Raw genomic sequence first — 25,494 nt, 5'->3', positions numbered from 1 at the left:
TCCCTGCTCTTATCTCCCACGGAGGTCTTGATGGATAAATAGGCTGCAGGAAAAATAAGTTCGAGATCCTTTCTCTTTTCCGAGGTTTTTTCCTCCGCACCTTGTTATTTGGCCGCGGCCTAATAATGAGCTACCCCTGTTAAAGGGATATCAGCGAACCTGGGCTGAGGCCGTCAAAAGAGAAAAGGTATCCCGTACATGGGTAAAACTCCTCCAATACGAGATGACGGAGTCGCCGGCCTTTTTTTTTCTTTTAAAAAAGAAAATAGCCGTGCGAAGTGAGATTGTACCGGACCAAAAGCCATGGGAGGACATTATACTCAGCTCCAATTAAGGAGTACTATTAAAGGCTCAAGGTTGACGTGTTTGTTTGGTTGTCTGCAGGATATCTTCAATCCGTGTTAATTCTTCTATACTCGCACCGTCTATATTGCCAAAATGGGGGACAGTGCTTCTTCTCAGGTTGTGGTTGAGTCGGGCCTCGAATACAAGGAGGTAGCCACCAAGGGGATGCTGGCTTATAGAGCGCCATCGCTTCAGCAGCCTCACAAGGCCCGTCAGGCCTTAAGAGATGCACATGAAGGCAAGATTCCCCCACTGATAGGATTCTACTTGGCCCTGCCTACCGTTCCAATTGCCAGAATGGCAGCCCAACTAGGCGCCGACTTCATCTGGGTGGACTGGGAACACTCGCCCTGCGGCGTTGAGACCATGACGAATGTGAGTTACATTCGATCCTCGACTGGGCAACGGATGGGCGGCTGATGTTCAATCTCAGGTAGTCCATTCTATCCAAGAGGTGAGCGAAGGGAGGACTATGGCATTTGTCCGGTTAGTAGCCACTACTTCCAACTTCACCTTCGAGACCGCAACAGCAAAAGTTAACCCTTTTTTTCAAATAAAAGAGTCCCTGGTCATGATCATGCAAACATCGGCTTCGCATTAGACGCTGGAGCTTCCGTTGTCGTTCCCCAAGTCGATACTGTTGAGCAGGCTGAGCATGTTGCGGCCGCCACCAAGTTTGGCAAAGCATACAAAGGAAGCCGTTCTGCACCTCCCGCTCGCTGGCTTCCAGGATTAAGTGCCAACACCATCGATCCATCGTTGTCCATATGGGAAAGTGTGAATAAGCAGGCTGCGCTCATCATTCAGATAGAATCCGAGGTTGGCGTTAACAACCTGGACGCCATGCTCGCCTCCGTAGGAGACAACATCGACGCTGTCTGGATCGGCACTCTCGACCTGCGTGTCAGCCTAGGGTTTGATGGGATGTGGGGAGAGGAACCAGAGTTTCTCGCTGTGATCAAGCGATACGAAGATACTCTGAGGAAGTATGACAAGCCTAACTCGGGAGGATGTTTCAATAAGAACTGGCCCCTGATGGCAAACAAGTCCTTCATCCCAGTCTGTGGCGACTGGTTGGGCATCCTGTCTCAACGGGAACTCATCGTAAACGCGAGAGAGAACCTGCCAGCCGCTGGCAAGCGTTCTTGCTAGAGACAAATTTTTGGATATTATGAAGCCATCATACTCCGTATTTAGGATAAATAATCCCTGCTTCATTTACCAGATCCAACTAAACAATCGCATATCCGTATCAACTCTCCAGACTTCGTATATCCTCTCCCAGATCTGTATATCTCTGTTCGTATAAGATTAAGATCGAATATCACAAGCCACCAACCGAGGGCCATAGGACGTCGTTTTCTTGCCTACAGTTTGCATTGAAAAAATCTCTCGATGCTGGTTGAAAGACGCAGATATATTATGATGTCGTCAATGACACTAGCCAGAAATAGATTCAACGTATACATCTCTAGTTATGATCCTTGCTAGTGTACGGAGGAGAAAGCATTTGTTGATGGATTTCTCGCTTGCCCTTGGCCTTTCTTCCCCAAGGTAGAGATGAAATCCTTCAAACCCCCCTCTTCGGTTCTCCTTGCCTCTCTCGCTATTGCAATACGACTAATATCACTATCCGACCCTTGCTCTTGAAAGCATTATCCCCCGTTGTTAGGAAGGAAGCTGGGCTATCCACAGGTTGCAGTGGCAGCTCATCATTCACCGCCTGTTATGCTTCGTCCGTTGGATACTATGCAGCAGCTGTTTGGAGAGACACAGCCGCTGTCTGGGCAAAATTCAGCCGTTCCTCAAAGCAGAGAGGCCGAACCCTTTCAAGTAGTTAAGGATCCATGGCCCACTTCCGGATAGCGCTATAGGGTATATAATCTAGCTAGCTTTTGGATGAACAAGAATTTGCCATTCTCGAGATGCACAAGCCGCTATTCCCTGAGGGATTGTGCCAAAATGGTGATTGCTGAGATCACCGAAGTGTTCATTGTTGAGTGAACCGGGCTGGACTCTAATGGATATTAGTTAGCAAAAGAAAAGAAATGGGAGCGATGGAGAGCGCAAAAAGAAACGGCGATAGCTGCAGACTCAAGCATAAAACCATATATAACTACGAGACTTGCAAGGAGTTACGCACATAAGTGCGTGGAGACTGGGAGAGGCTGCAACCTATTCAACCAGGGTATTTGAGTATACCTTGCACATGAAGCAGAAATAGATTAACCAACATCCGCGGAAGAATGCCTGTTGGCTTGGTGCGCGTAAAACAGCTCCATGCTGGCCTCCAAAAGTACCATACGGAGCAGTTCGTCGGCATGGAAGAGAACCTGGCAAGTTATCTTCATGTAGCTAGTTACTAAACAACTTAACGGTCCGGCCCCTCCCGTTTGTCTTCCCGCCGCCCGTCAGTTGCTTCATCGGCTATATTGCAGAAGCCAAGATGGCTGCCAGTCGCTGCATAACTCAAACATCTTCGGGCTCACCAATAGCTAACTGAGTACCCCGTAACTGCCCCATATTCCGTATTGACTGAAGATCACTGACATCTTATCCAGAGGTGGGATGACGCTAGGCCCCCCTGCTCGTCTTTGCCATGGTCCTCATCCGTATAGAACCTGTGGATAAATTTACGCGAAAATGCCGGGGGTCCACGATAAGAGAAATGAGATATCTTAAAGACACGTACACTACTAGTCATGGATTGGAGTCTGAACCAGGGTTGAGATTCAACCTGCATATAGGAATATAACCCTAAGTTCTCCTTCTGGTGCTTCTATTCCTTATACCATCCTACGAGCCGACCGATCTAGGGTCAGCCGCAACCAAATATCTACTTCCCCCCAGGATAGGAATAAAGAAAAACAAGATCCGAAGAATGAATAAAAAATAAGAAGAAAAATATAACACCAATATCGAAAGCTTTCCCTGTGAACCCTGGGCTTCATTTATTTTATTTTTATTTATATACAGGTAACTGGTGCGGAGTACGGAAGCATGGCATCAGATCATACCAACGACGACAGCAAGTACATGTTTGGCTCGCAGCCAAATATACGCAATGCCTGTGATGCGTGCCACAAACGCAAGATACGCTGTATGGTGTCGAGAAATGGCGGGCCTTGCTATAATTGCAAGTCAAGAGGGCTTTCATGCTACTTTCTACCACGGTATAGGAGCGGCAGACCACGCAGGCGTGATAACTCCTCTCCCGAGACGATCGAAACAATCACACCTACTCCTACTCCTACTCCCCCTAGCACAAACAATTCCTTCTGGCCAGGAGCCCAAAAAGCTGTCACATCATCGACAAGGAAATCTCCAACAGTCGTTGACCAAAATAACGACCTCTTAGGCTGGGTCTCTGACCAGGACTTTACAGCTCAGATAGAGGAACATGGCTCTGACTTACGAGTATCTGGCCAACCGCTAAGGCTTCCCGGAGCTATAGACGGCCCCTTCATGGAGCCAGAGCAGACGGCTTTTCCCAACTTTACCGATCCATCGTGCCAGCCATTTTCTGATATACAGCCTGACGACCTGGTTACGCTACCGCCACTCCCAAACATTCAAACGCCATCCTGGTCACCAGCTTTTCGCCAGCCATCTGATCGCAGCAACTATCGTAACGGAATATCTGGAGAAGGCGGGTTTACTAGCTTGCTGGAACAATGCTCAAGGCTTCAACGTCATCTTACTTTAACGGAGAAAGAAGGACCTGCAGGCTCAGGGGAGACGGGTTTACCGACCCAAAAGAAGAATGACATGTCAGATAACCAGGTACAAGAGATACTAGAAGACGTCGACGCCAGCTGCAAACTCATGCTCGAGATGTGTGATGAGGGAGGACTGTTCAAGTCGGCTTCAGCACAAGTCAACAACCTACTGGACTCGGCTTCCATCTCCTTGATAATAACCGCCGTCTTCAAGGTTTTCCAAATATGTGATGTACTTTTCAGTGGCCAGGTGCTACGGGTTCATTCCATGAAGGATATACTACGACAGAAGCGGCTCGACTTTAATATTACCCAGGCAAGGATAGTGACGGCACGGATTGAGCAACTGACGCAGAGTAGGCCTCTGATTTCACAAGAATTGTCAAAAAGAGCAGTTTATATTGAGGAAAGGTTTACGAGCCAACGCGGGCGTAGCTCTGCGGAGATGGATGGCAGTCCCGAAACATAAGGGTGCCCAGGAATAATTTCCTTAATATCCCAGTGCTTACAGCGTTTGCTTTGCTATTTAAAATATTTAGGATTTATAGGAAAGGGGAAGATAAGTGCAAAACAAATGTAGATTCGGATTATAGTGAAGGATGTAACCAGTAGCGCAACAGGGTCCTCAATAGCAGCACACAAGAGGTACCTATCTAACGGGCAGTAGAATGGGCAGGTATTATTAGATTGTTATTTCTGCTAATACCCTAGCACCAATAGTGCTGCGAATATGGCGTATCCCTATCAGTCGGGGGTTGGGTATCTCCGGCACGAATCGCAGAGCCCCTGACGGGTTTGTTTAACGATACGTTTATTGCAAGCTGGATAGTACGGACAGTCTATAAGTCCCTCGACCTTCACATCACCACACCCAATATATGTAACCTCTGTCCAAGCACACATGATAGAGCTATAACTATATTAGCACCTGAAAACTATTTTATTGTAGATTGAAGGTTCTCCTGAATAAAATACTAAAAATAACTCACATATATTCCTTGAGTTATAAGCTCGTGGTATATTTAATAGTATTTAGTAAGATTTTAATATTTGTCGACTTGGGGTAAGTATCTTTGGTAGAGTGTATAATAAAATGCTTGAATATCACAAATCACAAGTATTCAGGAGAATGAATAAAAATTTCTCTTTGAATGATTGAGCAGTCGCTATATAATGGCTTTGGGACCGTAGAAGCTAATAATAAAGCTTTGAGAGAGTTCAATATTCATTTATCACAGATTGATTGAGCCAGTTTATATACCACGAAATATTATAGAACTCGAAGGAAATTGCTCGATATCTGTTGCATCAACATTTGGTATCATAGCTAAACATGCGCCGAAAAAAAGGCAGCACTGGGTACATTCTGCATTCGAGATGATTATATGAGGCTATACAGCCTCACAGGGTATCCGAATGAGGCGGACAAGATGATACGCCGCATTGAATGTTAATTATGATATCATTCCGTTAGGCTGTAGGTAGGTAGTACTTTTGATTATCTACCATTGATAATCAAATGAGACACTAAACAGCCTCACAGGGCATCTGAACGAGGTTGACAAAATGATACGCCGCATTGGGTGATGGGTATGATATTATCCAGACGGCAGGCAGCACTCTTGTTCGTCTTCCATTGATAAATAAATGGGAGACTACAGCTACACCGAGTACATAAACGGGGCGAAAGAGGTGCGCAGCAGAGTGATAGACCATTGTCATTTTACCAAGCTGACAGAGCAGACAGCACTCCTAACTGACTGCCTTTGATCATACGTGGCTTGGTATAGAAGTTCTAGGGGTAAATAGCAAAAGCAACAGGGCGTCGGGCAGTGCTATTGCTGCCTAAATTCAGCATGAAATTCCACTGCGACCGCCAACCGAAGTTGCATTGAACAATTCCCAGCAACGGAGCTTTGCTGATAGTATAGTATCGGTGTGGTTTTATCGATCTGCCCGACACGGCTGATCGTTTCGAGTGAACATCGTGTAGTATGAGGTATGGAAAGGGGCACATCGAGCTTCATAATGAGTGCATGCTTGTTGCTGGCCTGTCGAGGGTGATGGGTATAATATGTGCGCGTAGTGAGAAGTTTCAGGATGTTGTTTTGGGGCCAACGATGCAACGCGAGAACCAACCGATGAGCTAGTGACTTGGGATAACTAGTTAGTTAGTTATATGATAACTAGGTAAGCACTATCACTAACTTGCGGGAACTCCCGCAACCATTTGCTTGTGTAGAGAGAAACAACACAAGGTCTTCTATTCGCCTCCGGACACCTATTCTTCCTGTTCCTCACTTATGACGGCAACTAAATATGAAAAACTAACTAGGTGTTAGTCTTGTATATATAGAAAAATTTTTGAAACGCTCGTCACGAGGGAACTCAGATTCCTGATAGTGGGTAGTCAAGAATTTCTTGATGCGCGGAGAACATGGATCCGTGCTATAGCTAGGTAGTTAGGATATGGAAGAAATACATAAAGTCTAAAAGAGCACTTACTGGACTCTCCCTTCTGGTTTATGTTCATAGAAATCCCAAAACATCATCGCGGGCCGCGCGATATCTACGATTATCTCCTTTACCGGGATGTCGGGAGCGCAGGAAATGATCACAGTTGTGTCATCAACCTCAAGGAAACCTTCAGGGTCGTTCAGGGTGTTGACTCCGTACTCTGCAAGTACCTCAGAGTCGAGAGGTGTGTATGAAGGGTCCTGCATAAAGCATTGGATAGCCTGATTAGCTTTAGATAAGTGGCTTAGGCTCTTCTGTAAAGTGAGTATCAGAGCGTGTTGGGCCGACGAATTCTCCCAGAAAAGTTTTCCTAACTCATCATTTGGGGCATCTGAAAATCGACCTGTAATTTCGCCACATGCAAATGCAACAATCTTGGTGATCTTGAGGTCTGGATGAAAGGTCATTTTGCTTAACGTTGACTGCAAATTTAGGCAAGTTTCGCTTGACTCCCACTGCTCTAAGGCTTGCTTAAAGGCAGATTTGACAATGTCACTGGACGGGACAGGTTTTATAAATTCCTTTGTAGTTCTGTCTCGTTCGGCTATATCTGAGGTTATACGCATGTTGCAGTATGCCTCGCGTTCACTAAATATGTATGTTCGGAGATACTCTGCCGATACGTAAAAGATATAAGGCTTAACTCTACAAATCATCGTAAGTGCGGATGAGCTACCGAACATCGCATCATCCGAGGGTAGAGCCATAGACATACACAACTTCTTCGATGTTCTCGGGCAGATCTTCGTTTCGCGTCCAGGCATCGCCGACCTTGATGTCATAGTCGACCATAACACCATCGAGTCCTCTGACTGATATTGTCCGCCCTTGCCGCAAATCCCCTTTCAGCTGTTCGTAAACATCGCGGATGCTGTCTCTCGTGAAGAATGGTACGCCTGCATCGTACATAGCCTGAATGTCCGACCTTATCTTGTTGATAGTAGCTTTTGGGAGATGGTGGTTTGTATACGATTTGCGTATCTCTTCAAGAGAAGGATAATCCTCGGGAGGAATATAAACCTTTATCGTCGCAGCCATTTTCGAACTGGTTAGGAGGAGGGATGGAAGAAACGCCGTGAGAGAGATGTAGTGGGAGAGAATGTTTGGTTGCTTTGTCGTGCTCCATATTTCTTTTGCGGGGCTTGAGGACAAGTTCGTCTGCCCGCCCGCCGTTAGGAGATTATTAGGGCCTTAGGAGTAAAAGTGAGGAATCTGTAAAACATAGGAGATGGTGGTGAGGAAGAGGCAAACAATAGGGATTATGACTAATATCTTGGCTCGGATGACTACCTAGACTAGTTAACTAATATAAAAGATAAGCCGTCACCATTTTTCCTTTCCTTTCGCTCCGACGTTCGCACCATTCATTCATCATCGATTACAAGTCAGTGACGTTTATCATATACCCTCGTCCCCCAAAGAGCTACAAACACGATCCACAACAGGAATATACCTAGAGCTTTCTGTTTTCCTCTGCTTCAAAATTTTCAGCTAGTTCAATGTCTCGCCAGGAGAAAATGACTGCTCAGATGTGTCATCCCCCAGCCAAATCGACCGTTACGAAGGCAACAGCCGACCATTCAAGCGTGTCGTCAGCGGATTCTCCGGCTTCAACAGATGCCACGAGTGTGTCCTTGACTGAACCTGTGTCGCTAAAGATAACCTCAAACCTCTTACACAAGTCGCCCCTCCCGATCCCCTCAGCAGAGCTTCAAGACAAGAAAGCTCCTACCCGGTTTGATAAAATGTTGGACGACCTGAAAAATAAAAGCCCGGAGGAGCTCGCTGCGTATCTACAGAAGTATGGCCCAAAGAGTAAGCCTTCCCGACCTCCTAGCTATAGTTTTTTTTTTTTTTTTTTTTTTTTTTTGCTGAAACATAACATTGCTGAGAGATAAAAGTTGTCCGCGAGGGTGACCCTATCCCTTACGATACAGACGCAGATATCAAGTATTCCATGGGAGAGGAGTACTAATAACTAACTTCCACCGTCCTTTCCCCCCAGAAAAGTCTGTGTAAAGTTTCACTCTCTGATCAACTCACCCTCACTCGTCTGTGACTATCACTCTTATCTTAACGACGCGCTTCACATCTCAGATAACTGTATCCCAGGTTTCCACGCGTGGATCTTTTTTCTCACTGACAAACCGCTAGGTAGTTAATTAACTAGTTAGTTATCTAAGCACGCCCTGACGCGTCTATTTCTAACTATGCCACCCCGCGTTCCGTCCAATCAACAGCAGTGTCTACTTACTACAGGCTAATTCTTTCGAGAATGGCGTCTTTGGTCTATGAGGAGGCGTGGGTCAACTCCTGCTACACTTCGTTTATCATGCTCGATTTCATTTTAAAAAAACTTCACATCGACATGTATACGTTTGTCACAGGAGAGAGCTCAATCAGCAAAGAAAAAATGAAGGAGATGCTTCAAGTTCAGATGTTTACAGCAAAAGACTTGTTTCCCCTTTGGAAGAATGGCACCAGCTTGTGTACCTCTTTTGCCACTTATATCGCGTCGCATCCCAAGAACAGTGACCACCCTACAATGTTTCAATTCACCGAGCTCAACCGAATACATCGTGCATGTTTTAGTAAGAGACGGCACCATTATCGACTCCTCTGCTACTAAAATTCTCGAAATGAAGGATGAAAAACCAATCTCCCGCTACAATTGGCTCTGGAATCTTATTTAGTTAACAAATCCTTCAATGGTCTCACACTTTTGTTTCAGGTATGTCTGTTCTATTTACTTGTTTTGCTTTGTTTTATTTTGTGCTAATATATAATAGGCCTCTAAAAGTTCCCAATTTATAGCTTTCTAGCCCTTGCAGAGCTATGTTAAAGCAATGCATAACTGTATACTTCAGCTCTGCAATCAGAAACCCTTTCTTTGTCTCTTCAGGTAAGACTTCTACTAGACATTTTCACTTTTAATAAATAATACTAACTATATATAGAATTAAAGCAGGTACCCAACTCTGCTTTATCGGGATAATCATATGGAAGCCTTATCAATATCGTATCTCATGGAGCGAACTTCTACTAAACAAGACATCAAATAAGATGCAAATATACGAGTATTCTGTCCAATTCTCCACGGCTACAGAAGGTGCCGAAGCAAAAGAAGCCATTTCTATATACTTCTATCGCTTTGTTCGGTTTTGCGAGCACGAGAACAGAGCCAGACAGTACGCACTGGCATCGCCCACTTTTATATTATCTATACAGTGACATATAGAATTTCTCTGGACGCAAGGCAGCAGGTGCAGAGTTACTGCGTTAACTCAATATACCTCTGATTGCGAGACTCGACCAGGTTAATGGCTGCGAGGGATACTTTGCAATTCTAGCAAAGCACAACATGCGCAAGAGACAGGTAGAACAGATTATACTCAATGTATGGTCTTCTAGTATCAATACCTTTATGTATAGGATTTGCTCAGAAGGGTGAAAATGAATAGTGTTATTGAAGTCGTTTTGTCTTTTGTGTGTGTGTGTGTGTGTGTGTAACAGGTGGAAAAATGCAAGACTACTCCAGAAATCGCTTCATGCAACACGATTAATAGGAGCCTGCACCAGGTCCAAACCCTCCGAGATCGCAGCTTTCACTGGTGTAGCCGATAAAACGCGTCCATTTATCGAGGCTTCCGTTGCAACACATCCTCTCATACGGAGGAGGTATCTAGCTGCAGCCATCGAGAGCTTTGCCATCCTTCAAGGTAGTGACGCCGTTCCTTGATTTGCTAATATTGTTATTGGTGATTACTTCAATATATAGGCCAGGTTCGGAATAGGACGTTGGGACGAAGTTGCAATTTGGAGAAAACAATTGGAAAATGCCAAAGCCTGGAAGGAACGGGCGGCAGAGAGGCATAAACTGTGTCTATCTTACAGATACAGAGCGGAGCCTTTAGTTATCGTACTTGGCCCTCATCTGAGAACTTCCTCTACCATGTCAACGGGATAGGCCCCTGTGCACCTTGGTTACATCCCCCACCCAACCTTTGCCTCAAGGGCCAAGTTGAAGGCAGCAAGGCATCCCAGACCTGAATCCTGCCCAGTACCTGCGATAAAGACGGCAAGTGATAGCGCAAAACTGAGCTATGAATGGCACGAAGGCATTTCCCTTATCGCTGTTCTGTATCAATCCCAGGTGCAAAACTTGCATGTTAGATTCTAGAGGGTTGGCTGTATATCGAAGCAGATGAGGTTGACTAGTTATCGCTAGTTAACTAGTTATCTCCTCAACCACGAGAGCTATAATGCCCATATCACTGATAACTCCTAGTTTTACTCTCATAGATTGCCTAATGATCACAACCAACTCCTTGCTCAACTTTGTCTATGAAAAATAAACTGCCACTAACTGCTTTCTCGAGCTCTTCAGCGCATCTAAGAAGAACCCTGTTCAGCTTATTTGCCTTCCTATTAGTTATTCGAATGGTCACTGAAGCTGGCATAATCCAAAAGATGTGCTGGTATTGCCGTCAACTACAACGCGCTCCATGCCTCACGTTTACGCCCAGCAGGCCTACCATCACATCTTGCTCTTCGTATGGTATTGGAGAGCCCGTCTCCCTTCGAATTTATGAAATGACTATGGCACAAGGCGGAATGTCTGCTGGCGTGTTTATACCAGTCGGGAATGCAAATAAGGCCGTTGGAATTAAGTTCTCACGCGGATACGGTTAACTAAACCTGTAGGTAGTTACCGAATTCCCGGGGTAGACTTTTCTACATTAAACTAATCATTGCCTTCTCCTGAATAACTACGCTGCATCGGAGGTAAATCCACTCCCGTACTAAGTACTCAATACCAGAGAACGTTACATCTTGTAAGCCTGGAGAAGGCATTTTCCAAAGAGCAACTCTATCTATTAGTTATCTTTGGGAATGCGAGGACAACTATCCAATCAGTATTTATCGTGGATACCTTGAGGAGAAGAGCCAAAGGGAGACTCTATTTCAACATTGTTTATGGCCACTCCCGCAGGGAAATAACAGTACGGGTAGGCCGGCCGATCAAGCTTGACGAAACGCTCGCCCTCGAGCCTAAGGAAGAAAACGTACAATGGGCCGCTATTTATATTTACATGTCAGGTTAATCGCAAAACATTAAATTCACACAAGGAAAGTAAAACTGAGTGCTTGAATAGTTTTGATTAATTTAAGTGCAAAAGTAGGTATGCTTGGCTGCCACGACTGTGATAGCGAGCAAGTGAGAAGTATAAAATGTTAAATGATGGCACGTTGACGATAAATCAAAAAGACGGCTATAATCGCAAAAAGCTGTTGCTATCTACCTAACGGCCGCTGCCATTGTAAAGTAGACGGCTGGTAGTATCTGGGCCGGGATTGCGGATAGTAGGCCGACTGAGTTGTTTGAGGCGAAGGCAGACACGGTCACCAGGAATACCCTCCTTGGCGATGAGGTATGCCGCAACGCCGGCAGCGTGAGGAGCTGCCATGGAAGTTCCGGACATAGTTTGGCTTCCACCTCCGGGTCGAGCTGAGAGAATGTTATGGCCTGGGGCATAGAGGTCAACTAGTTATTGAGAAAAAAGATCATTAGTGGCTGTTATTCGTATCGCGGCGCAACGCACAAGGTATACTAACCGGCAGGGCCCCAGTTGGAGAACGAAGCCTTTCCATCGTTCTCTGTGCTGGCTGCAATTGTGCAGACGGACCGTTCAGAAGCTGGAGAGTTATTATTCGAGTTGATCTATTTGCCCCAAGTATCGAGTTAATTAAACAGGGCTCTCTCCATAATACTGGCGGTTTTCACTCACATTGTCGTTGCCAGCAGAAACGGAAACAAACATGCCAGCCTTGATAGCCCGAGCAGTAACATGGTTCAGGCCAGCACTGTAGGAACCTCCAAGGGACATATTGAGGACGGACTTCTGTAGCTTGCCATGTTGACGGGCATGCTTGATGCTCCAGTTGATACCAGCGATGATGCCACTAGTTGGACCCTTACCCTCGGAGTCAAGCACCTTAACGGCAATTATCTTGGCCTTCTTCGCAATTCCGTAAGTCTTGCCGGCAATTGTTCCAGCGACATGGGTGCCGTGTCCGGTTCCATCTGAGTTCTTGTTATCAACAAGATTTGAGCCCCAGATGGCACGACCCTGAAACTCGGAGTGATGGATATCAACTCCCGAATCAACGACGTAGGCCCATACGCCGTTGCCAGCAGTGCTGTCGAATACATAATTGCGTCCTCCTCGGCGGTTGGAGAGGCGGGAAAGGCCCCATGGAGCCTTGCGCTGCTGAACAAAAACATGCTGCTTGATGATAGCGTCTGGCTCAACAAAGGCGACCTAGGGAGTTTACGGCATGAGAGTTGTATACTAACTACTAAAAAAACAGTAGCAAGGAAACTTGAACATACCTTTGGATCGTTTGAGATGTCCTTGATGGTGTCCTTATCAAAGATACCACTGTATCCACGTACATTGTCGAAGTCGTACGTCTCTTTGACGCCTTCGCCATTAAGGCCACGACGAGTCACGTTATGGTGGATGTTGGATACCCAGGCACGGTGAGAAGAGAAATCCTGCTCAGAGGTATCATCTTTCATGACCACGATGTAGCCATTGGGGACAACTTCAGCCCCCTGGGGGACACTTAAAATTTGTGCGGCATTAGTCACAGACAAAGCTGCCAGCGAAAGAGAAAGGATAGTGAGAAAGCCCGTCATAATGAGTGTATAGGGTCAGTAGGAGCAACAGAAAAAGAAAGAAAAAGAAAGAAAACGACTGTCAAGAAGGGGCAAAAGAATGTATAAGGGAACGACTGAAGAAGGGTATGAGTTCTTCTCGCAGCAAGAAGAAGGGAGGAGGCCATTTTATATAGTATATAGTAGCCCTTGGGTTGACTGCGATCCCTTGAGAACAACAGCACACACCCATGCGCTATAAAATTCCAAGCCAGGATGTTTTTCTCCTTTTCATTAATATGTTGGCATAATATCACCGGCCTTCAGATGCTCAACGGGTATCTTGAGAGGGTCTTTGGTCGCCCAGGCTGCAGGCCAAGCATACCCCGACGAATAACGGCAGAGAGCATGTGAAGCCACGGAATGCTCTACCTTCCTCACAGCGGAAGGACGCTTGGAAGAAAACACATGGCCGTACGGAGGACAATAGAAAAGGTAGTAGTCCAAAATCACGTTGAGCTTTCAAGCTGGATATCAAACAATATTTCAATAGCGTGAGTATGGTATAGTTCGTTATATGCCATTCTGGTGTGCAATTTTTGACAGAAGGCCCGCGGAGGACGACAAGCCGGAAGAAAAATTTGTTGCTTTGAGACAAGCCTAGCGGAACAAGTTTTTGGCCTGTTTCTTGGCAATAACCGCAGCCTTGGTATTCTTGGCTTTAATAATAGGTAGCTTATATAGAATTGGCAGCAGAGCTAACTACTTGGCAAATGGTTGAAGTTGTTCGTCGTTCCGAGCTCACCGTGATATTATTGTTTGTTGGCTGTAAGGGGCAAGGCATTGCTCGGAGTTGCCGGTGTTATTGAATATCTCGGCCAATAATATCGAGCCAAAAGTGGCCAATCGGAATCTAAGGATTGTTCCAGCCAGCAATCTACGTCGCTTACTAAATATAGTTGGCCGCCGCGCCTTCGATTATAGCCATGGAGCGCGTCAAGCGCGACTATATCACGTGCCTGGCTGCGCAACTCCTGAAGCGCTTGCTAACATGCGAGTCAAAATCAACTACTGTACGTTTTCGTGACAACAGATCAGTGTTCTGGGAACCTTGTCGCAAGAGCAACGTGATTATACTAAGCTCTTACGTTGGGGGCGTCGACACAGCTGGCGAAACCTAGTGCTTCGACCGTTGACTCGACATAGTCGGCCGTGGACGGTCAAGCTCATTAGGCTTGGGACTTACCTAACTGGTGGGAGTATTGCCTAACTTGGTCATCCCTCGACCGACTCAGATCTCCTTGTCGATGCTCCCATAACGAGATTGAATTGGTACCCACACCGTCTGGAGTGGCTGATGTCGGTAGCGCCACCTTCACATCAAGCAGGCCAACTAGTTTTATTGCTGCACTGGAGGGAGGAGTGACTCGGTATACCGTGATAAGCCGGACAGAGCAGATCGAGTTCCTGTATCTACCACACTAAATTTCACCGGCAACGCATTGAATCGCTTCCTGGGATACCTAAACGCTCCTTGACATATATACCTAGGTGAATTCCCAACTTGGAAACCTCACAAGTAGCTCAGGCGAGATGTTCCATGGACCACCAAAAAACTTATCTTTGCACAGTACCTGCACTCATTCAACTTGCTAAGAGGTCACTAAATACAGGCTGTACATATGATTCCTCCCAGGCACCGTTGGCTGGCAGTTTCAATTGGGCGGTCGTACTCTCATTCGACGACGGCGTGGAATGGCTCCTTCGATCGCCGCGTACGACTTATGCTCTAGATGAAACAACCACGAGAGCTGTGATTGCCAGCGAAGTAGCCACGCTCAGGTATATCAAGCAGAACAGCTCGATTCCTGTTCCAAATGTATATCATTACAGGTAAGTTTCATTGTTTATGTTATATACTAAGCTACCCGGTGTAGTTACTGACCATAACGGAGTTTCTCTAAGGACAATAAACTCGGTGTCCCTTATATTCTAATGAGTAGAGCAAATAGCCATCCCCTTTCTGCATCGTGCTGGCTGCCTAAAGCTAAAGAGAGTACGGATCGGGCACAATGGTTCGTGCGGTCTACTCAAGGCCGAGCAAAAGCAAAAGGTCATGGTCCAGTTGGGTAAAGTCATGGATCAGTTTTCACAGCTTCTATTTGATAAAATACGTTCTCTGTTTGAGGAGGAAGGGCGCTTCCGGGTGAAATCATGCCTACTGCCTAGCTTCCTCTTTCATAACCGGTACGAATTACAAGGGATCTGTCGAGGCCCGTTCAGCGAGGAGAATGAGTACTACAGGGCCCTGCTTTCAGTATACTGTGGACATATACAACATCTGTCTCTGGGGCATCACGCTCTATTTACCCCCGTGCCAGTACCTAAGGAGTATGACTGTTATGACAGCTATCTAGCGGCAACAGATCGGTGGAATGGTTTCGTAACGCTAGGCTCCCGGGTAGAGAACAGTGGGAATAGGTTAGATTACTTTATTGCAGGGCAGTTTCTTGAGAAAATGATACCAAGACTCACGAACAACTTTGAAGAGTTCAAAGATCGTCATATGGGAAGATTTACTCTCTACCACCCCGATCTAAGTGCGAATAACATCTTTGTCGACGAGGAATGCAATATTACTTGCATTATTGATTGGGGCTTTGTCTCTACTGTACCGGTAGACCTTCTCCTAGCCACTCCAGGCCTGCCCCATCCGAGGGGCGACTTGGATCTCTCCTTGACTTCCGCATTCAGATCTGGCTTTACTGATCGTTCTTATCCTATATCCTGGGAAATGGGTAGGATGTTGTGGCTTTTCATGCGCTTGGTTAACATGGATTCTTTACAAGACTATCACTTATTAGCGGAGCTCTATACACTGACGTATAGTTCGCAAGCTACCCTCCTATTGCATGCATTCAACGAACAGTATAGTCAGCCAGCTATTACGGATATGCGAAATATCCTCTCTGCTAATGACGAAACGGCAGCCGATATCGCGCGTCACGAAAAGGGTTACTTCTCCAACATGAGCTTGCAGCGCTATACGGTGGCCAGAAAGATAGATCTAGCTTCAAAACTAAATACTATTTTTGTCGCAGATAAAAGACTTTGGCTATGGATTGAAAAGGCACTTTCTGCGGATTGAAGGGCCGTCCGATATGCCCACAACTTGCGTTTCTCATCAGGATTAAGGGCGAACAAGTCGGCTCGGATATCTGGCCGATCGTCTAGGAATCCGCTTTGTCAAGAATGTTAATTAATGCTGCCCAATCCCGTAAAGTTTAATACAAAGTTCTTTCAAGCGTTTGAGCTTGCGAAGCTGGGACTAGACTCCCAACCACAGCTATCTGTTGGCCCCTGTCAGAGTAAATCGCATAGCAGCTCCGGGGTTATTTTAGGCTCAGCCTGCTAAGGAAATCACGGAACACTCGGAATGAGCCAAGCCTTGGGCTCAGGCACCAGGGATCAGAGTCTTGGCGATAAAGTTTTCCTATTTGGGTTAAGTCCTTGCCTGTCCAGGCTCCAGCAATATACACCCACGAATGACAGTATCTCGGAGGAATGATAGCTTACGATGATAGCGAGACTGAGCGGAGGTTCCAACGTCTTGGATGCCAGATTCTCCTATTTTGGCTAAGCATACCATGGAGCTGGAGATTCCATGCCTTGATGATGAGGTTCTCCTCTCCGGGTTAACTCCCTTGGCGATTGTATATACCCTGTACGGAGTAGGGCGAACAACTGCTTGGAGATGATGGCTATGTTATCTTCTTATTTATATACCAGTTGGAGGCGCATTTGATTCAACTTCTTTTCTATTTGGCATCCCAAAGAGAGAAAAGAGTCTTCTTACTACTGTTTTTCCACCAGAGAAGTTTGACGTGAGAACAAGATGACAGCAAGTGGGGAACCTGGTATGTCTCTTAAACATTCCACTTATTGTATCTGTACTGATCTTTTATAGTCCTCGGGAGCCTGTTCGTGTATGCTCCCAACAAGGTAGCACCTATCATCTTTACGGTTGCATACGCTATCTCAGCTGCTGGCCATACCTGGCAGTGCTTGTAAGTTAACTGTTTTCCTTAGTATAGCAGAACTAAATTACCTAACAGCTATGATTAAACAGTCGTTATAAGTCATGGAAAATGATCGGGCTACACCCCTTCTGCGCGGTACTGTTCACAGTTGGCTATGCTATGCGCGAATATGGAAGTTACAACTATCTCTATATGGACAACCTAACGACCCTTATTGTTTTTATTCTTGGGCAAATATTCATATACGTATGCCCGTCAGTGTACCCCAATCCATAGGTCGCGCTTAAGCCTTAGAATTTGCTGCTAATTATGCTTATTTAGTCCGCTTCTTGAGCTCGCCAATTACCATGTACTTGGTCGAATATTGCACTATGTGCCACACCTCGCACCGTTCCCACCCAGTAGAATTGTATCTACCTTCGGCCTCGTCATGTTAGTTGTCGAAACATTGAATTCTCTAGGGGTATCTCTAAGCTCCAACCCATCATCCTCTGCGAGCCAACAACATCTAGGGGGTAACCTAACAATTGCGGCTCTCTCGCTTCAATTTGCACTTATCTTTACCCTGCTTATCCTGGCGTCTATATTCCATCGACGGTGTGTTAGGCATGTATGTGACAAGTACCTCAAGCCTATCACCACTCTCCTAATCGTGCTATATGTAAGCATGGTATTAATTTTACTACGCTGCATTTACCGACTAATAGAGCACATGGGAAGCACGGCGGTCGACCTGGATAGCATTGAAAAACTCAAAGCGTTAAGCCCTATCCTGCGGCATGAGTACTTCTTCTACATCTTTGAGGCAACTCTCATGCTTATTAACTCTGTTTTGTGGAATATATGGAACCCTGGCCGCTTTCTGCCTCGAAATTACCTTATCCATTTAGATAAGGACGGGAACACAGAAGTTGAGGGAGCAGAAGAAGAGGATAGCCGGTCATTTCTAGTCAAGGTCGGCCATGTTGTGACTTTTGGCATTCTTTGTGGCAAAAGGAAAAGCGGCTGACCAGCGCTTAAATTTGTGAGTAAGATGCACCAATGCTACACATGGTGAACCAGCCGTCCTTATATCTGAGGCGGAAGTTCCATGGATTTAAAAGAGGTGGACTCGTGATAGAGAGGGATAAGTGAGGATGATCGCGAAGTGAAGATATTTTGATTCTCATCTATTAGATATGTATTTCTGTAGATATGAGAAACCATTGGTACATTTTTAGTCTACTTGCGGTAATACTTACGTGTATATACATCATTGAGGCATATGGTTGTAGTATTGCATCAATGTACAACAACAGACGCTGAAATTGAGGAAACTTCTACCCATATTATCATGAGTAGGCTATTTTCATTCTGGAGACAGTTAATTCTCCTACAGATACATCATATACAAGAATCGGAATTTCTGTGCTGCAACCGTTGCTTCGATGCTTGGTGTAATATTATGCAGGTAGATGTAGCTTACAGCTGTTTCTTCCATGAAGCTTTACGTAAAATATTCATAGCCACTGTCAGGCGGACCCTACGTTGCCATTTGTACTATGCGGCTGAATGACAGCATAGGAGGATCTAGGCTGTGATTCATCCCTGTGGCTAAGCCACAGTAGTTAAATAAGTAGACGATGGATTCAAAGATCCGTACAGAATACTCATTTTTCTGCGCTGCTCGCTTTCAGGGCTTGATCACATAAATAACTATCTAGGTTTTACCTACCGCGTTGGAATGGAGGAAAATCGTAAGCGTCATTGCTGGGAGTGTTTACGGCGCTGCCTGGTCTGTGACTTCGCCCAGCCTTCTTGCAAGCGTTGCTCCGCGTCAGGAACAGCATGTCCTGGCTATGGCGATGTTAAACCGTCAACATTGAGATGGCTCGAGCCTGGAAAAGTTGTTTCTCAGACGCGAAGGCGAAGGGCAGCTTGCACTGCGAAAGATGCGAGCAAGACCCGCGGACTCGTGGTGAGGACGAGGGCTGAGGAAATGAAGATTCCTCGCTTTGAAATGAAGACAGCATCCCATGCTATCGTCCAGGCCGCGGAGTACTGTAAGTGAACAGGAGAAAACACATCTTAATCTTATAAGTTATCGCTAATTTCGCCTTGCGAAGATAACAGCTGCATATATCCCGACCTCGCACCTATACAGGGGCTTGGACACAATCCTCATATATACCGTATCCTGCCTTCGCACATACGAGCCTCAGTCGCTCTGCCAGATTTCATATCGCTTGGTGTTGTCTGCATAACTCTGAACCATCGGATACACCGCATACGGAACAAGTCTCAGTGCGGCGATTTAGTGAAGACATATCATCAGTACAGAGGAAGCGTTATCCGCTCGCTCAACGAGACTCTTAATACTGAATCTCAGCGAATAGCAGATGTTGTCGTTGCCGGGATTCTCACACTCTTACTGGCGGATGTTAGTTAAACAGCCATGAAATACTACTATCCATCATCGGTTTATTGACTAAACACTATACTGCAAAGGCCCAGCAAGGAGACTCCCCGTGCTGGCGATGGCACATCGAGGCGGTACGAAGAATAATCACACTGCGCGGCGGTATCCGTGCCATGGCGAATTCAAAAGCCTTGCGACCTCTACTACTAGTCTTTGTGTGGTATGTTATTGCAAAAAATAGATTCAACAAGCCATCCATATAACTAAACCTGCCTAGCACTGTTGTTATGGGTAACACGACCTCGCCTGCCTCTGACCTGGCTATAGCGAGCCCCTATTCCGACGAACTGGACTTTGTACTTAAACAGGCCGGCCCTGGCATATCGCCGTTCCAAATGTGTCCCCCCCTGCTTCTAGCCGATATCGTCAAAATCAATCGCCTTCGGATGAAGGCTACGAAACGTGAAGCTGGCACATCGGAGGCGCTACAACAGGAGGCATATAGAGTTCTCGACTCTATCGACAAGTTCTCCCCAGAACAATGGGGGGAGTCCATGCCTCTGTCAAAGGGTGATTGGAAGCTTTTGGGGACCGTATACCAAGTCGCCGCCTTGGTATACTGTATTTCTTCCCTTCAGTCTCTCTCTATTCTTCCTATAACCCCGCCACTGAGGGTGCGATGTGCTTCACATGGCAGGGTCCTACGGATACTTCTTGAGACGACGTTATCATCTCCCCAACTGAAGAGATTTATGATGTGGCCACTGATCGTACTTGGTGTAGAGGCTCTACATGGCGTCGCAACTATACGTTCTTTCGTTAAGGAACAGCTGCTCGAGATGAGCCGTTATACCGGATCATATGCGCCACTAATGGCGAAGTCTGTGCTTGAAAAATTCTGGGATTCTGGAGCAACAAATTGGGATTCTTGCTTTAGTCGGCCTTACCTATTTACTGCGCAGCTTTCTGTAGATATGAGCGAGATTCTTTTATCGTGATTAGACTACCTATATAATTCGAGCATAGGGGGGTTCGAGCTAGTAGGCTTGTGCTCATACCCCATACTCCTAACCGAGGTTCCCGTTAGCTGTTGACACATCTATAGTAGTATCGATTTTAAATAATCGATCACAGCACGATCTTCATCAACAATTTGAAAATAGCCTACGTCGACTGGACAGTTATAGAGAAACAGCTTCGTAACTAGGGCAATTTGTTTCTCAAAGGCATATGACGTAGCATTAACAAATGGTCTTGATCTTCACAACCGTGAAGATAAAGACCCGAACGTTTTTCACTGAAAATGGAGTGAAATGGGGTGTTGCCCAGCGTTCCGTCCACGAAATCCGTGCATGGATCAAACAATTGGACTGACCTATATAGTTATATGAAGGCGATACAATTCACTTTTCAGGGCAGTTTTAGTACTGTAGTAAATTTCGTATTTATCCACGGAGTAAGTAGTTATCGGGTTAAATAGGCAGCGGCTAAGAGCTCTTAAATACTACAGAACGCATTCTCCTTTGCTGAAAAGATATCAAACTCCCTTCTCTTCCTTGGGTGCTGTATAGATCCCTCGAACCGCTGAGTCCAGTCCCTGGCGCTACTGCTGTACCATTGGTTTCTTTTACATTCTTGTGGCTATCTTCATCAAACCAATTGTTTCGTTCCGGCCACTTGCTCCACCACCGATCAGGAAGTTTACCAAGCATCTCGACTTGCTCAATCGTAACTTCATCCAACGTGACAGGAAAAGCTTTAAAAGTAGGACTAGATCCAAATATATCCCAGATGGTGCATGCAAGTGTCCATATATCTCCGGGGAAAGAAAGTGGTTCATCTCCTTCCGAAGCCTCCGCAAAGCGCGATTCCGGGGGAGCAAGCAAAAGTGGCATATGAGCGGCAAACTGCTTTGTCACTCGAGGATTGTAGGCTTCTCCAAAATCTGCAATCGATGACATATCGACCTGAACAGAATTCGTCTTCAATTGTGACTTGATGATAGCCTCCAGAGACATAATAATTCAAGCACTCAACTTCTTCCACAAACTTATACCGGACTTTGCTGGGTTTCATGCGTGTTGCAGTACGTCTCTGCGTATGTAGAATAGAGTCGTGCCCAGTCTGTTGATAGGGAAGTGCGAGTGCAGATGGTCTGATAACTACTGTAAGATCGCAGTAACGCGTTGTTGGCTCGAACTGTCATTGTTATCCATAACTAGTAGTGAACTAGTTAACTGGATGATATGCTAAGATGGGCGAAACGGGGTATATTCAAGCCCTGCCTCCTTGCCATCTGGTGCCGTCAAGCGTTGTGTCACCTGAAGACCTCGAGTTGACTACCTAGTTATTCTAGGTAACTAACTAACTAGCTCTAGGGGAGGCAGATCCACGGAGATAAGAGCAGTTATTTAGTTGCGCATCGAGATAACTAGCTACGGGACGGAGCGACAGACGCCCCGACACGGAGATAGTTACTGTACTTGGGTGGCTAACTACAAAATTGAACGCAGTCGGCTATGCGTTAAGACATCTGACTTTCTATGGAGAGCGTCCTACTTATAGAGCCCCCTTGCCGTCGACGTGGACATCGTCCTTCTGTCTTTCTAATCAGATAACTAACTAGTTAACCAGATAACTAGCCAATTAGGCGGCACTATGGCTGAAGACAGAAAAGACGTCAAGATCACCCTCTACTGGTATGTGGCTAACTACCTGCTTCAGACCGATGATACCTAGATATGACCCTCGCTAACTCTGTACCTAGGCTCGAGCAGTCCCGGGCACAGCGCATCCTGTGGCTGCTGGAGGAGCTTAAGCTGCCGTACGAGCTGCAGCGATTCAAGCGCGATAAGGGCCTGCTGGCCGACCCGGCGCTGCAGAAGATCCATCCGCTGGGCAGGTCGCCTATGATCGCCGTCGAAGTGCCCGGCCGCGAGAAGCTGGTGCTGGCCGAGTCCGGGCTGATAGTCGAGTACCTGACCGAGCACTTTGGACCGTCCCTGATCCCCCGGCGGTACTGCGAGGGCTGCGAGGGCGCCGTCGCCGGCGAGACCGATGCCTGGCTGCGCAACAGATACTTCATCCACTACTCCGAGGGCAGCCTGATGCCCATCTTCCTCGTCCAGCTCATCATAGACCGTGAGTTTCACTCTCAAATATTGCTTCCCCATATGACACACCCGTTGCTAAATCACAGTGCAAAAGGCATCCGCAACGCTCCGGTCCCCTTCTTCATCAAGCCCTTCACCAGGGGCATCGCTGGCAAGGTCGACGACGCATACCTCCGCCACAACATCAAGCTGCATCTCGGCTTCCTCGAGGACCAGGTCAAGTCCGCGCCGCAGGGAGGGCCCTATCTCTGCGGCAACGAGCTCGCCGGTGCAGACATCATGATGAGCTACCTGGTCGAGGTCGGTGTCGCCAGCAAGGACATCACCGCAGACTCGCATCCGGCGCTGGTTGCCTATCTCGACCAGCTCCGGCAGCGCGACGCCTACCACAAGGCCCACGACCTCATCGTCGAGCTGGAGGGCAGCTGTGACGTTGTTCCTCGATGATCATCTGTAACTAACTACTGTATAATAGAAATAGCCATGTTGCTAGATAACCATGTAACTAATAGTAATTAATAGCAGCCAGCCGATAAGTAATGAGACCACCTCTTTAGTTACCTTTCAGTATGACTTCTTATTTAACTGGTTCACTAACTAGTTAAATAACTATTTTCGTCCTCCCGTTAATTTCAGCCTCAGCTTGAGCCTCAACATCACCAAGTTCAACGTCAATTCCAACGCCAACGTCAACCAACTTCATCTTCATCCAATTTCACTACAACCGCATCTACAACTACGGTGTATAGATGATGAGCTAGGCCGCCCCAATGTCGACCGGCGTGCCGCTGTCTGAGCCGCCCAAGGGAGACGCCACGATCCTGCCGCACGAAAAGGTGTTTCCCATCCAGATCGGGTCGCAGCTCTTTCGTCTCTCTGGCGCCTCCATCGCCTCGGATGGTATCTTCTTCTTCTTCTTCTTCTTCTTCTTCTTCTTCTCTTTGTCCTACGCTTCTCCTGCTAACATGATAGAGCACCGTCGTACTTTTCGCGCTTCTTCGAGGAGCAGCTGCAAAACAGCCAGGATGGCAATGTGAGGACGCTCTACATCGACCGCGACCCAGAGACCTTCCATGAGATCGTCCGCCATCTCCAAGGTAGCTCTCTCTAAATACATACATCGGTCATAGCTTGACGGCTAATAGGTTTTTTGTGTCTGTAGGATACTATGTGCGCCCAAAGGACGGGGCTCACTTTGTCAAGCTCTTCGCCGACGCGCAGTTCTACAGCCGTAGGTTCTATCCCCCAATTACCCTTTACCCTGGAAGGTACATACAACAACCCAGCTACAGTGCTAACCAGGCCATGTAACAGTGCCCCGTCTGATAGCCCAGCTGTTCGAGTGCGAGATCTTCATCCAGATCGGTGACCGTCACTTCCAGATCCCCCGAGACATCTTCTCCAGCCCGGGAGACTCGCCCAACTTCTTCTCCCTTGGCTTTGCTGTCTTCTTCGCCTCGCCTGCCGCCGTCTTCCCGGGACTCGAGCGCGAAGGTCTCCTGCGCCCGCCCTCCATCACCCCGCCCATCGTCAGCAGCCGGTCTGGAGACGTCTTTGCTGAGCTGCTGCACTTGTTGCGTGGCTACCCAGTACACATTCGGGACGAGGAGCACCGGGCCTGTCTGCTGCGGGACTGTCGGTACTACCATCTGCGAGGCCTCGAGCAAAAGTTGATCCCGCATGACATCAGCTACAACCTGGAGAGACGCCGGTCTGAGATCACCGTCCGCCTCGAGGATGTCCGCCCGTCTGGAATCACCTTCGTCCACGACGGAGATAGAAGCAGCAACACCACCGCCGCCGCCAACAATAATAATACCACAGGGGGATGGGTGCACTATGCCCGCCCGTTTGTAGACGAAGACCATTGCGAGCTGATCATCGAGATTGGCGGCGGCAACACCCTCGTCGACCTGGCCACCATGCGAGCTGAACTGCACGGCCTAGCCAAGGCCCGCGTCACCAGTCTCTGCCAGGTCGTCGCCAACAAGATGAACCTGCCGACCAACGCTCCCCTGGGCTTGATGATGATGTCTGGAAATAACAGCAGCGGCAACCCTACGAACAACAATAACACTGCTTTGACTACGGACAAGATCAAAATACACATCGACTCAAGTACAGACATCACCCTTGACGGTGAGCCTTTCAGCCCTAATCATAGCCATGATGCCAACGCCAACGCCAACATCCCCAATAACAATAACAACTCCAACTCCAATAATCACAACAGCAATAGCTTCCAACCCGCTGAAGCACCGGCTGGCTACACCCCTATAGAAGGCAACATCTCCCCACTGACGCCCTCCGCCCTGTACTCTCGCCTCCAAACGCCCTCTGTCGCCGCCGTCCAGCCGAACCAGCAGCTCCCGCGCAAGCGTCGCAGGGTCGACGGCAGCGAGAGGAGCCGCCAGTGGGTGGTCGACCGTGGCCAGTGGCGACTGCGAGTCCATCCCACCACCACGAATACCAGCACCAATGCCGGGCCCGGCACTAGTATCGGCACGGGCCAGATGGAGGCCGTCTTCGTCGCTGTCAAGCTCGAGGCGCACTCCAGCCAGCGTGCCCGCAACGTCCGCCGGCCCTTCGTTTCCTGACCGTCTTTTCCCACCTCACTCTTCTTTTTTTACCCTCCCGCTCTTTCTTGCTTGTTGATATCAAAATCTAACGATGAAAAATACTTATGATGTAATCTGATGAA

The 25,494-nt window shown here is 47.1% G+C and overlaps 12 protein-coding genes across 12 annotated transcripts; 9 read left to right on the top strand and 3 right to left on the bottom strand.

The window, feature by feature from the left end:
• Positions 1-438: 438 nt before the first annotated feature.
• MGYG_07295 (HpcH/HpaI aldolase/citrate lyase family protein) lies at positions 439-1,497 on the top strand (the record flags this gene model as incomplete). Its single annotated transcript, XM_003171246.1, has 3 exons — positions 439-720; positions 779-831; positions 906-1,497. 3 exons carry the CDS (start codon positions 439-441, stop codon positions 1,495-1,497), a joined length of 927 nt encoding a protein of 308 aa, XP_003171294.1.
• Positions 1,498-3,345: 1,848 nt separating this feature from the next.
• MGYG_07294 (hypothetical protein) lies at positions 3,346-4,533 on the top strand (the record flags this gene model as incomplete). The annotated part of the gene is made up of 1 exon (XM_003171245.1): positions 3,346-4,533. One exon carries the CDS (start codon positions 3,346-3,348, stop codon positions 4,531-4,533), a length of 1,188 nt encoding a protein of 395 aa, XP_003171293.1.
• Positions 4,534-6,345: 1,812 nt separating this feature from the next.
• MGYG_07293 (hypothetical protein) lies at positions 6,346-7,619 on the bottom strand (the record flags this gene model as incomplete). Its single annotated transcript, XM_003171244.1, has 4 exons — positions 6,346-6,377; positions 6,445-6,512; positions 6,570-7,226; positions 7,297-7,619. 4 exons carry the CDS (start codon positions 7,617-7,619, stop codon positions 6,346-6,348), a joined length of 1,080 nt encoding a protein of 359 aa, XP_003171292.1.
• Positions 7,620-8,080: 461 nt separating this feature from the next.
• On the top strand, positions 8,081-8,556 carry MGYG_07292 (hypothetical protein; the record flags this gene model as incomplete). Its single annotated transcript, XM_003171243.1, has 2 exons — positions 8,081-8,396; positions 8,483-8,556. 2 exons carry the CDS (start codon positions 8,081-8,083, stop codon positions 8,554-8,556), a joined length of 390 nt encoding a protein of 129 aa, XP_003171291.1.
• A 300-nt stretch (positions 8,557-8,856) lies between these two features.
• Positions 8,857-9,812, top strand: MGYG_07291 (hypothetical protein; the record flags this gene model as incomplete). Its single annotated transcript, XM_003171242.1, has 2 exons — positions 8,857-9,172; positions 9,550-9,812. 2 exons carry the CDS (start codon positions 8,857-8,859, stop codon positions 9,810-9,812), a joined length of 579 nt encoding a protein of 192 aa, XP_003171290.1.
• Positions 9,813-11,884: 2,072 nt separating this feature from the next.
• MGYG_07290 (alkaline proteinase) lies at positions 11,885-13,284 on the bottom strand (the record flags this gene model as incomplete). The annotated part of the gene is made up of 4 exons (XM_003171241.1): positions 11,885-12,126; positions 12,198-12,303; positions 12,371-12,904; positions 12,976-13,284. The coding sequence occupies 4 exons, from the start codon at positions 13,282-13,284 to the stop codon at positions 11,885-11,887; spliced, it is 1,191 nt and encodes a 396-aa protein (XP_003171289.1).
• Positions 13,285-14,842: 1,558 nt separating this feature from the next.
• MGYG_07289 (protein kinase subdomain-containing protein) lies at positions 14,843-16,390 on the top strand (the record flags this gene model as incomplete). The annotated part of the gene is made up of 2 exons (XM_003171240.1): positions 14,843-15,121; positions 15,296-16,390. 2 exons carry the CDS (start codon positions 14,843-14,845, stop codon positions 16,388-16,390), a joined length of 1,374 nt encoding a protein of 457 aa, XP_003171288.1.
• Positions 16,391-17,137: 747 nt separating this feature from the next.
• MGYG_07288 (hypothetical protein) lies at positions 17,138-18,291 on the top strand (the record flags this gene model as incomplete). The annotated part of the gene is made up of 4 exons (XM_003171239.1): positions 17,138-17,159; positions 17,210-17,309; positions 17,372-17,536; positions 17,604-18,291. The coding sequence occupies 4 exons, from the start codon at positions 17,138-17,140 to the stop codon at positions 18,289-18,291; spliced, it is 975 nt and encodes a 324-aa protein (XP_003171287.1).
• A 714-nt stretch (positions 18,292-19,005) lies between these two features.
• On the top strand, positions 19,006-20,678 carry MGYG_07287 (C6 zinc finger domain-containing protein; the record flags this gene model as incomplete). Its single annotated transcript, XM_003171238.1, has 4 exons — positions 19,006-19,324; positions 19,388-19,701; positions 19,770-19,900; positions 19,958-20,678. 4 exons carry the CDS (start codon positions 19,006-19,008, stop codon positions 20,676-20,678), a joined length of 1,485 nt encoding a protein of 494 aa, XP_003171286.1.
• Positions 20,679-21,217: 539 nt separating this feature from the next.
• Positions 21,218-21,698, bottom strand: MGYG_07286 (hypothetical protein; the record flags this gene model as incomplete). Its single annotated transcript, XM_003171237.1, has 2 exons — positions 21,218-21,283; positions 21,312-21,698. 2 exons carry the CDS (start codon positions 21,696-21,698, stop codon positions 21,218-21,220), a joined length of 453 nt encoding a protein of 150 aa, XP_003171285.1.
• Positions 21,699-22,338: 640 nt separating this feature from the next.
• MGYG_07285 (glutathione S-transferase I) lies at positions 22,339-23,240 on the top strand (the record flags this gene model as incomplete). The annotated part of the gene is made up of 3 exons (XM_003171236.1): positions 22,339-22,379; positions 22,448-22,821; positions 22,888-23,240. The coding sequence occupies 3 exons, from the start codon at positions 22,339-22,341 to the stop codon at positions 23,238-23,240; spliced, it is 768 nt and encodes a 255-aa protein (XP_003171284.1).
• Positions 23,241-23,563: 323 nt separating this feature from the next.
• Positions 23,564-25,390, top strand: MGYG_07284 (BTB/POZ domain-containing protein; the record flags this gene model as incomplete). Its single annotated transcript, XM_003171235.1, has 4 exons — positions 23,564-23,693; positions 23,768-23,890; positions 23,956-24,024; positions 24,108-25,390. The coding sequence occupies 4 exons, from the start codon at positions 23,564-23,566 to the stop codon at positions 25,388-25,390; spliced, it is 1,605 nt and encodes a 534-aa protein (XP_003171283.1).
• Between the last annotated feature and the right edge of the window lie 104 nt (positions 25,391-25,494).

This window comes from Nannizzia gypsea, genomic scaffold (assembly GCF_000150975.2).
Source record: "Nannizzia gypsea CBS 118893 supercont1.6 genomic scaffold, whole genome shotgun sequence".
Classification (NCBI taxonomy): Eukaryota; Fungi; Ascomycota; class Eurotiomycetes; order Onygenales; family Arthrodermataceae; genus Nannizzia; species Nannizzia gypsea.
This window is presented reverse-complemented; position numbering and strand designations above follow the sequence as displayed.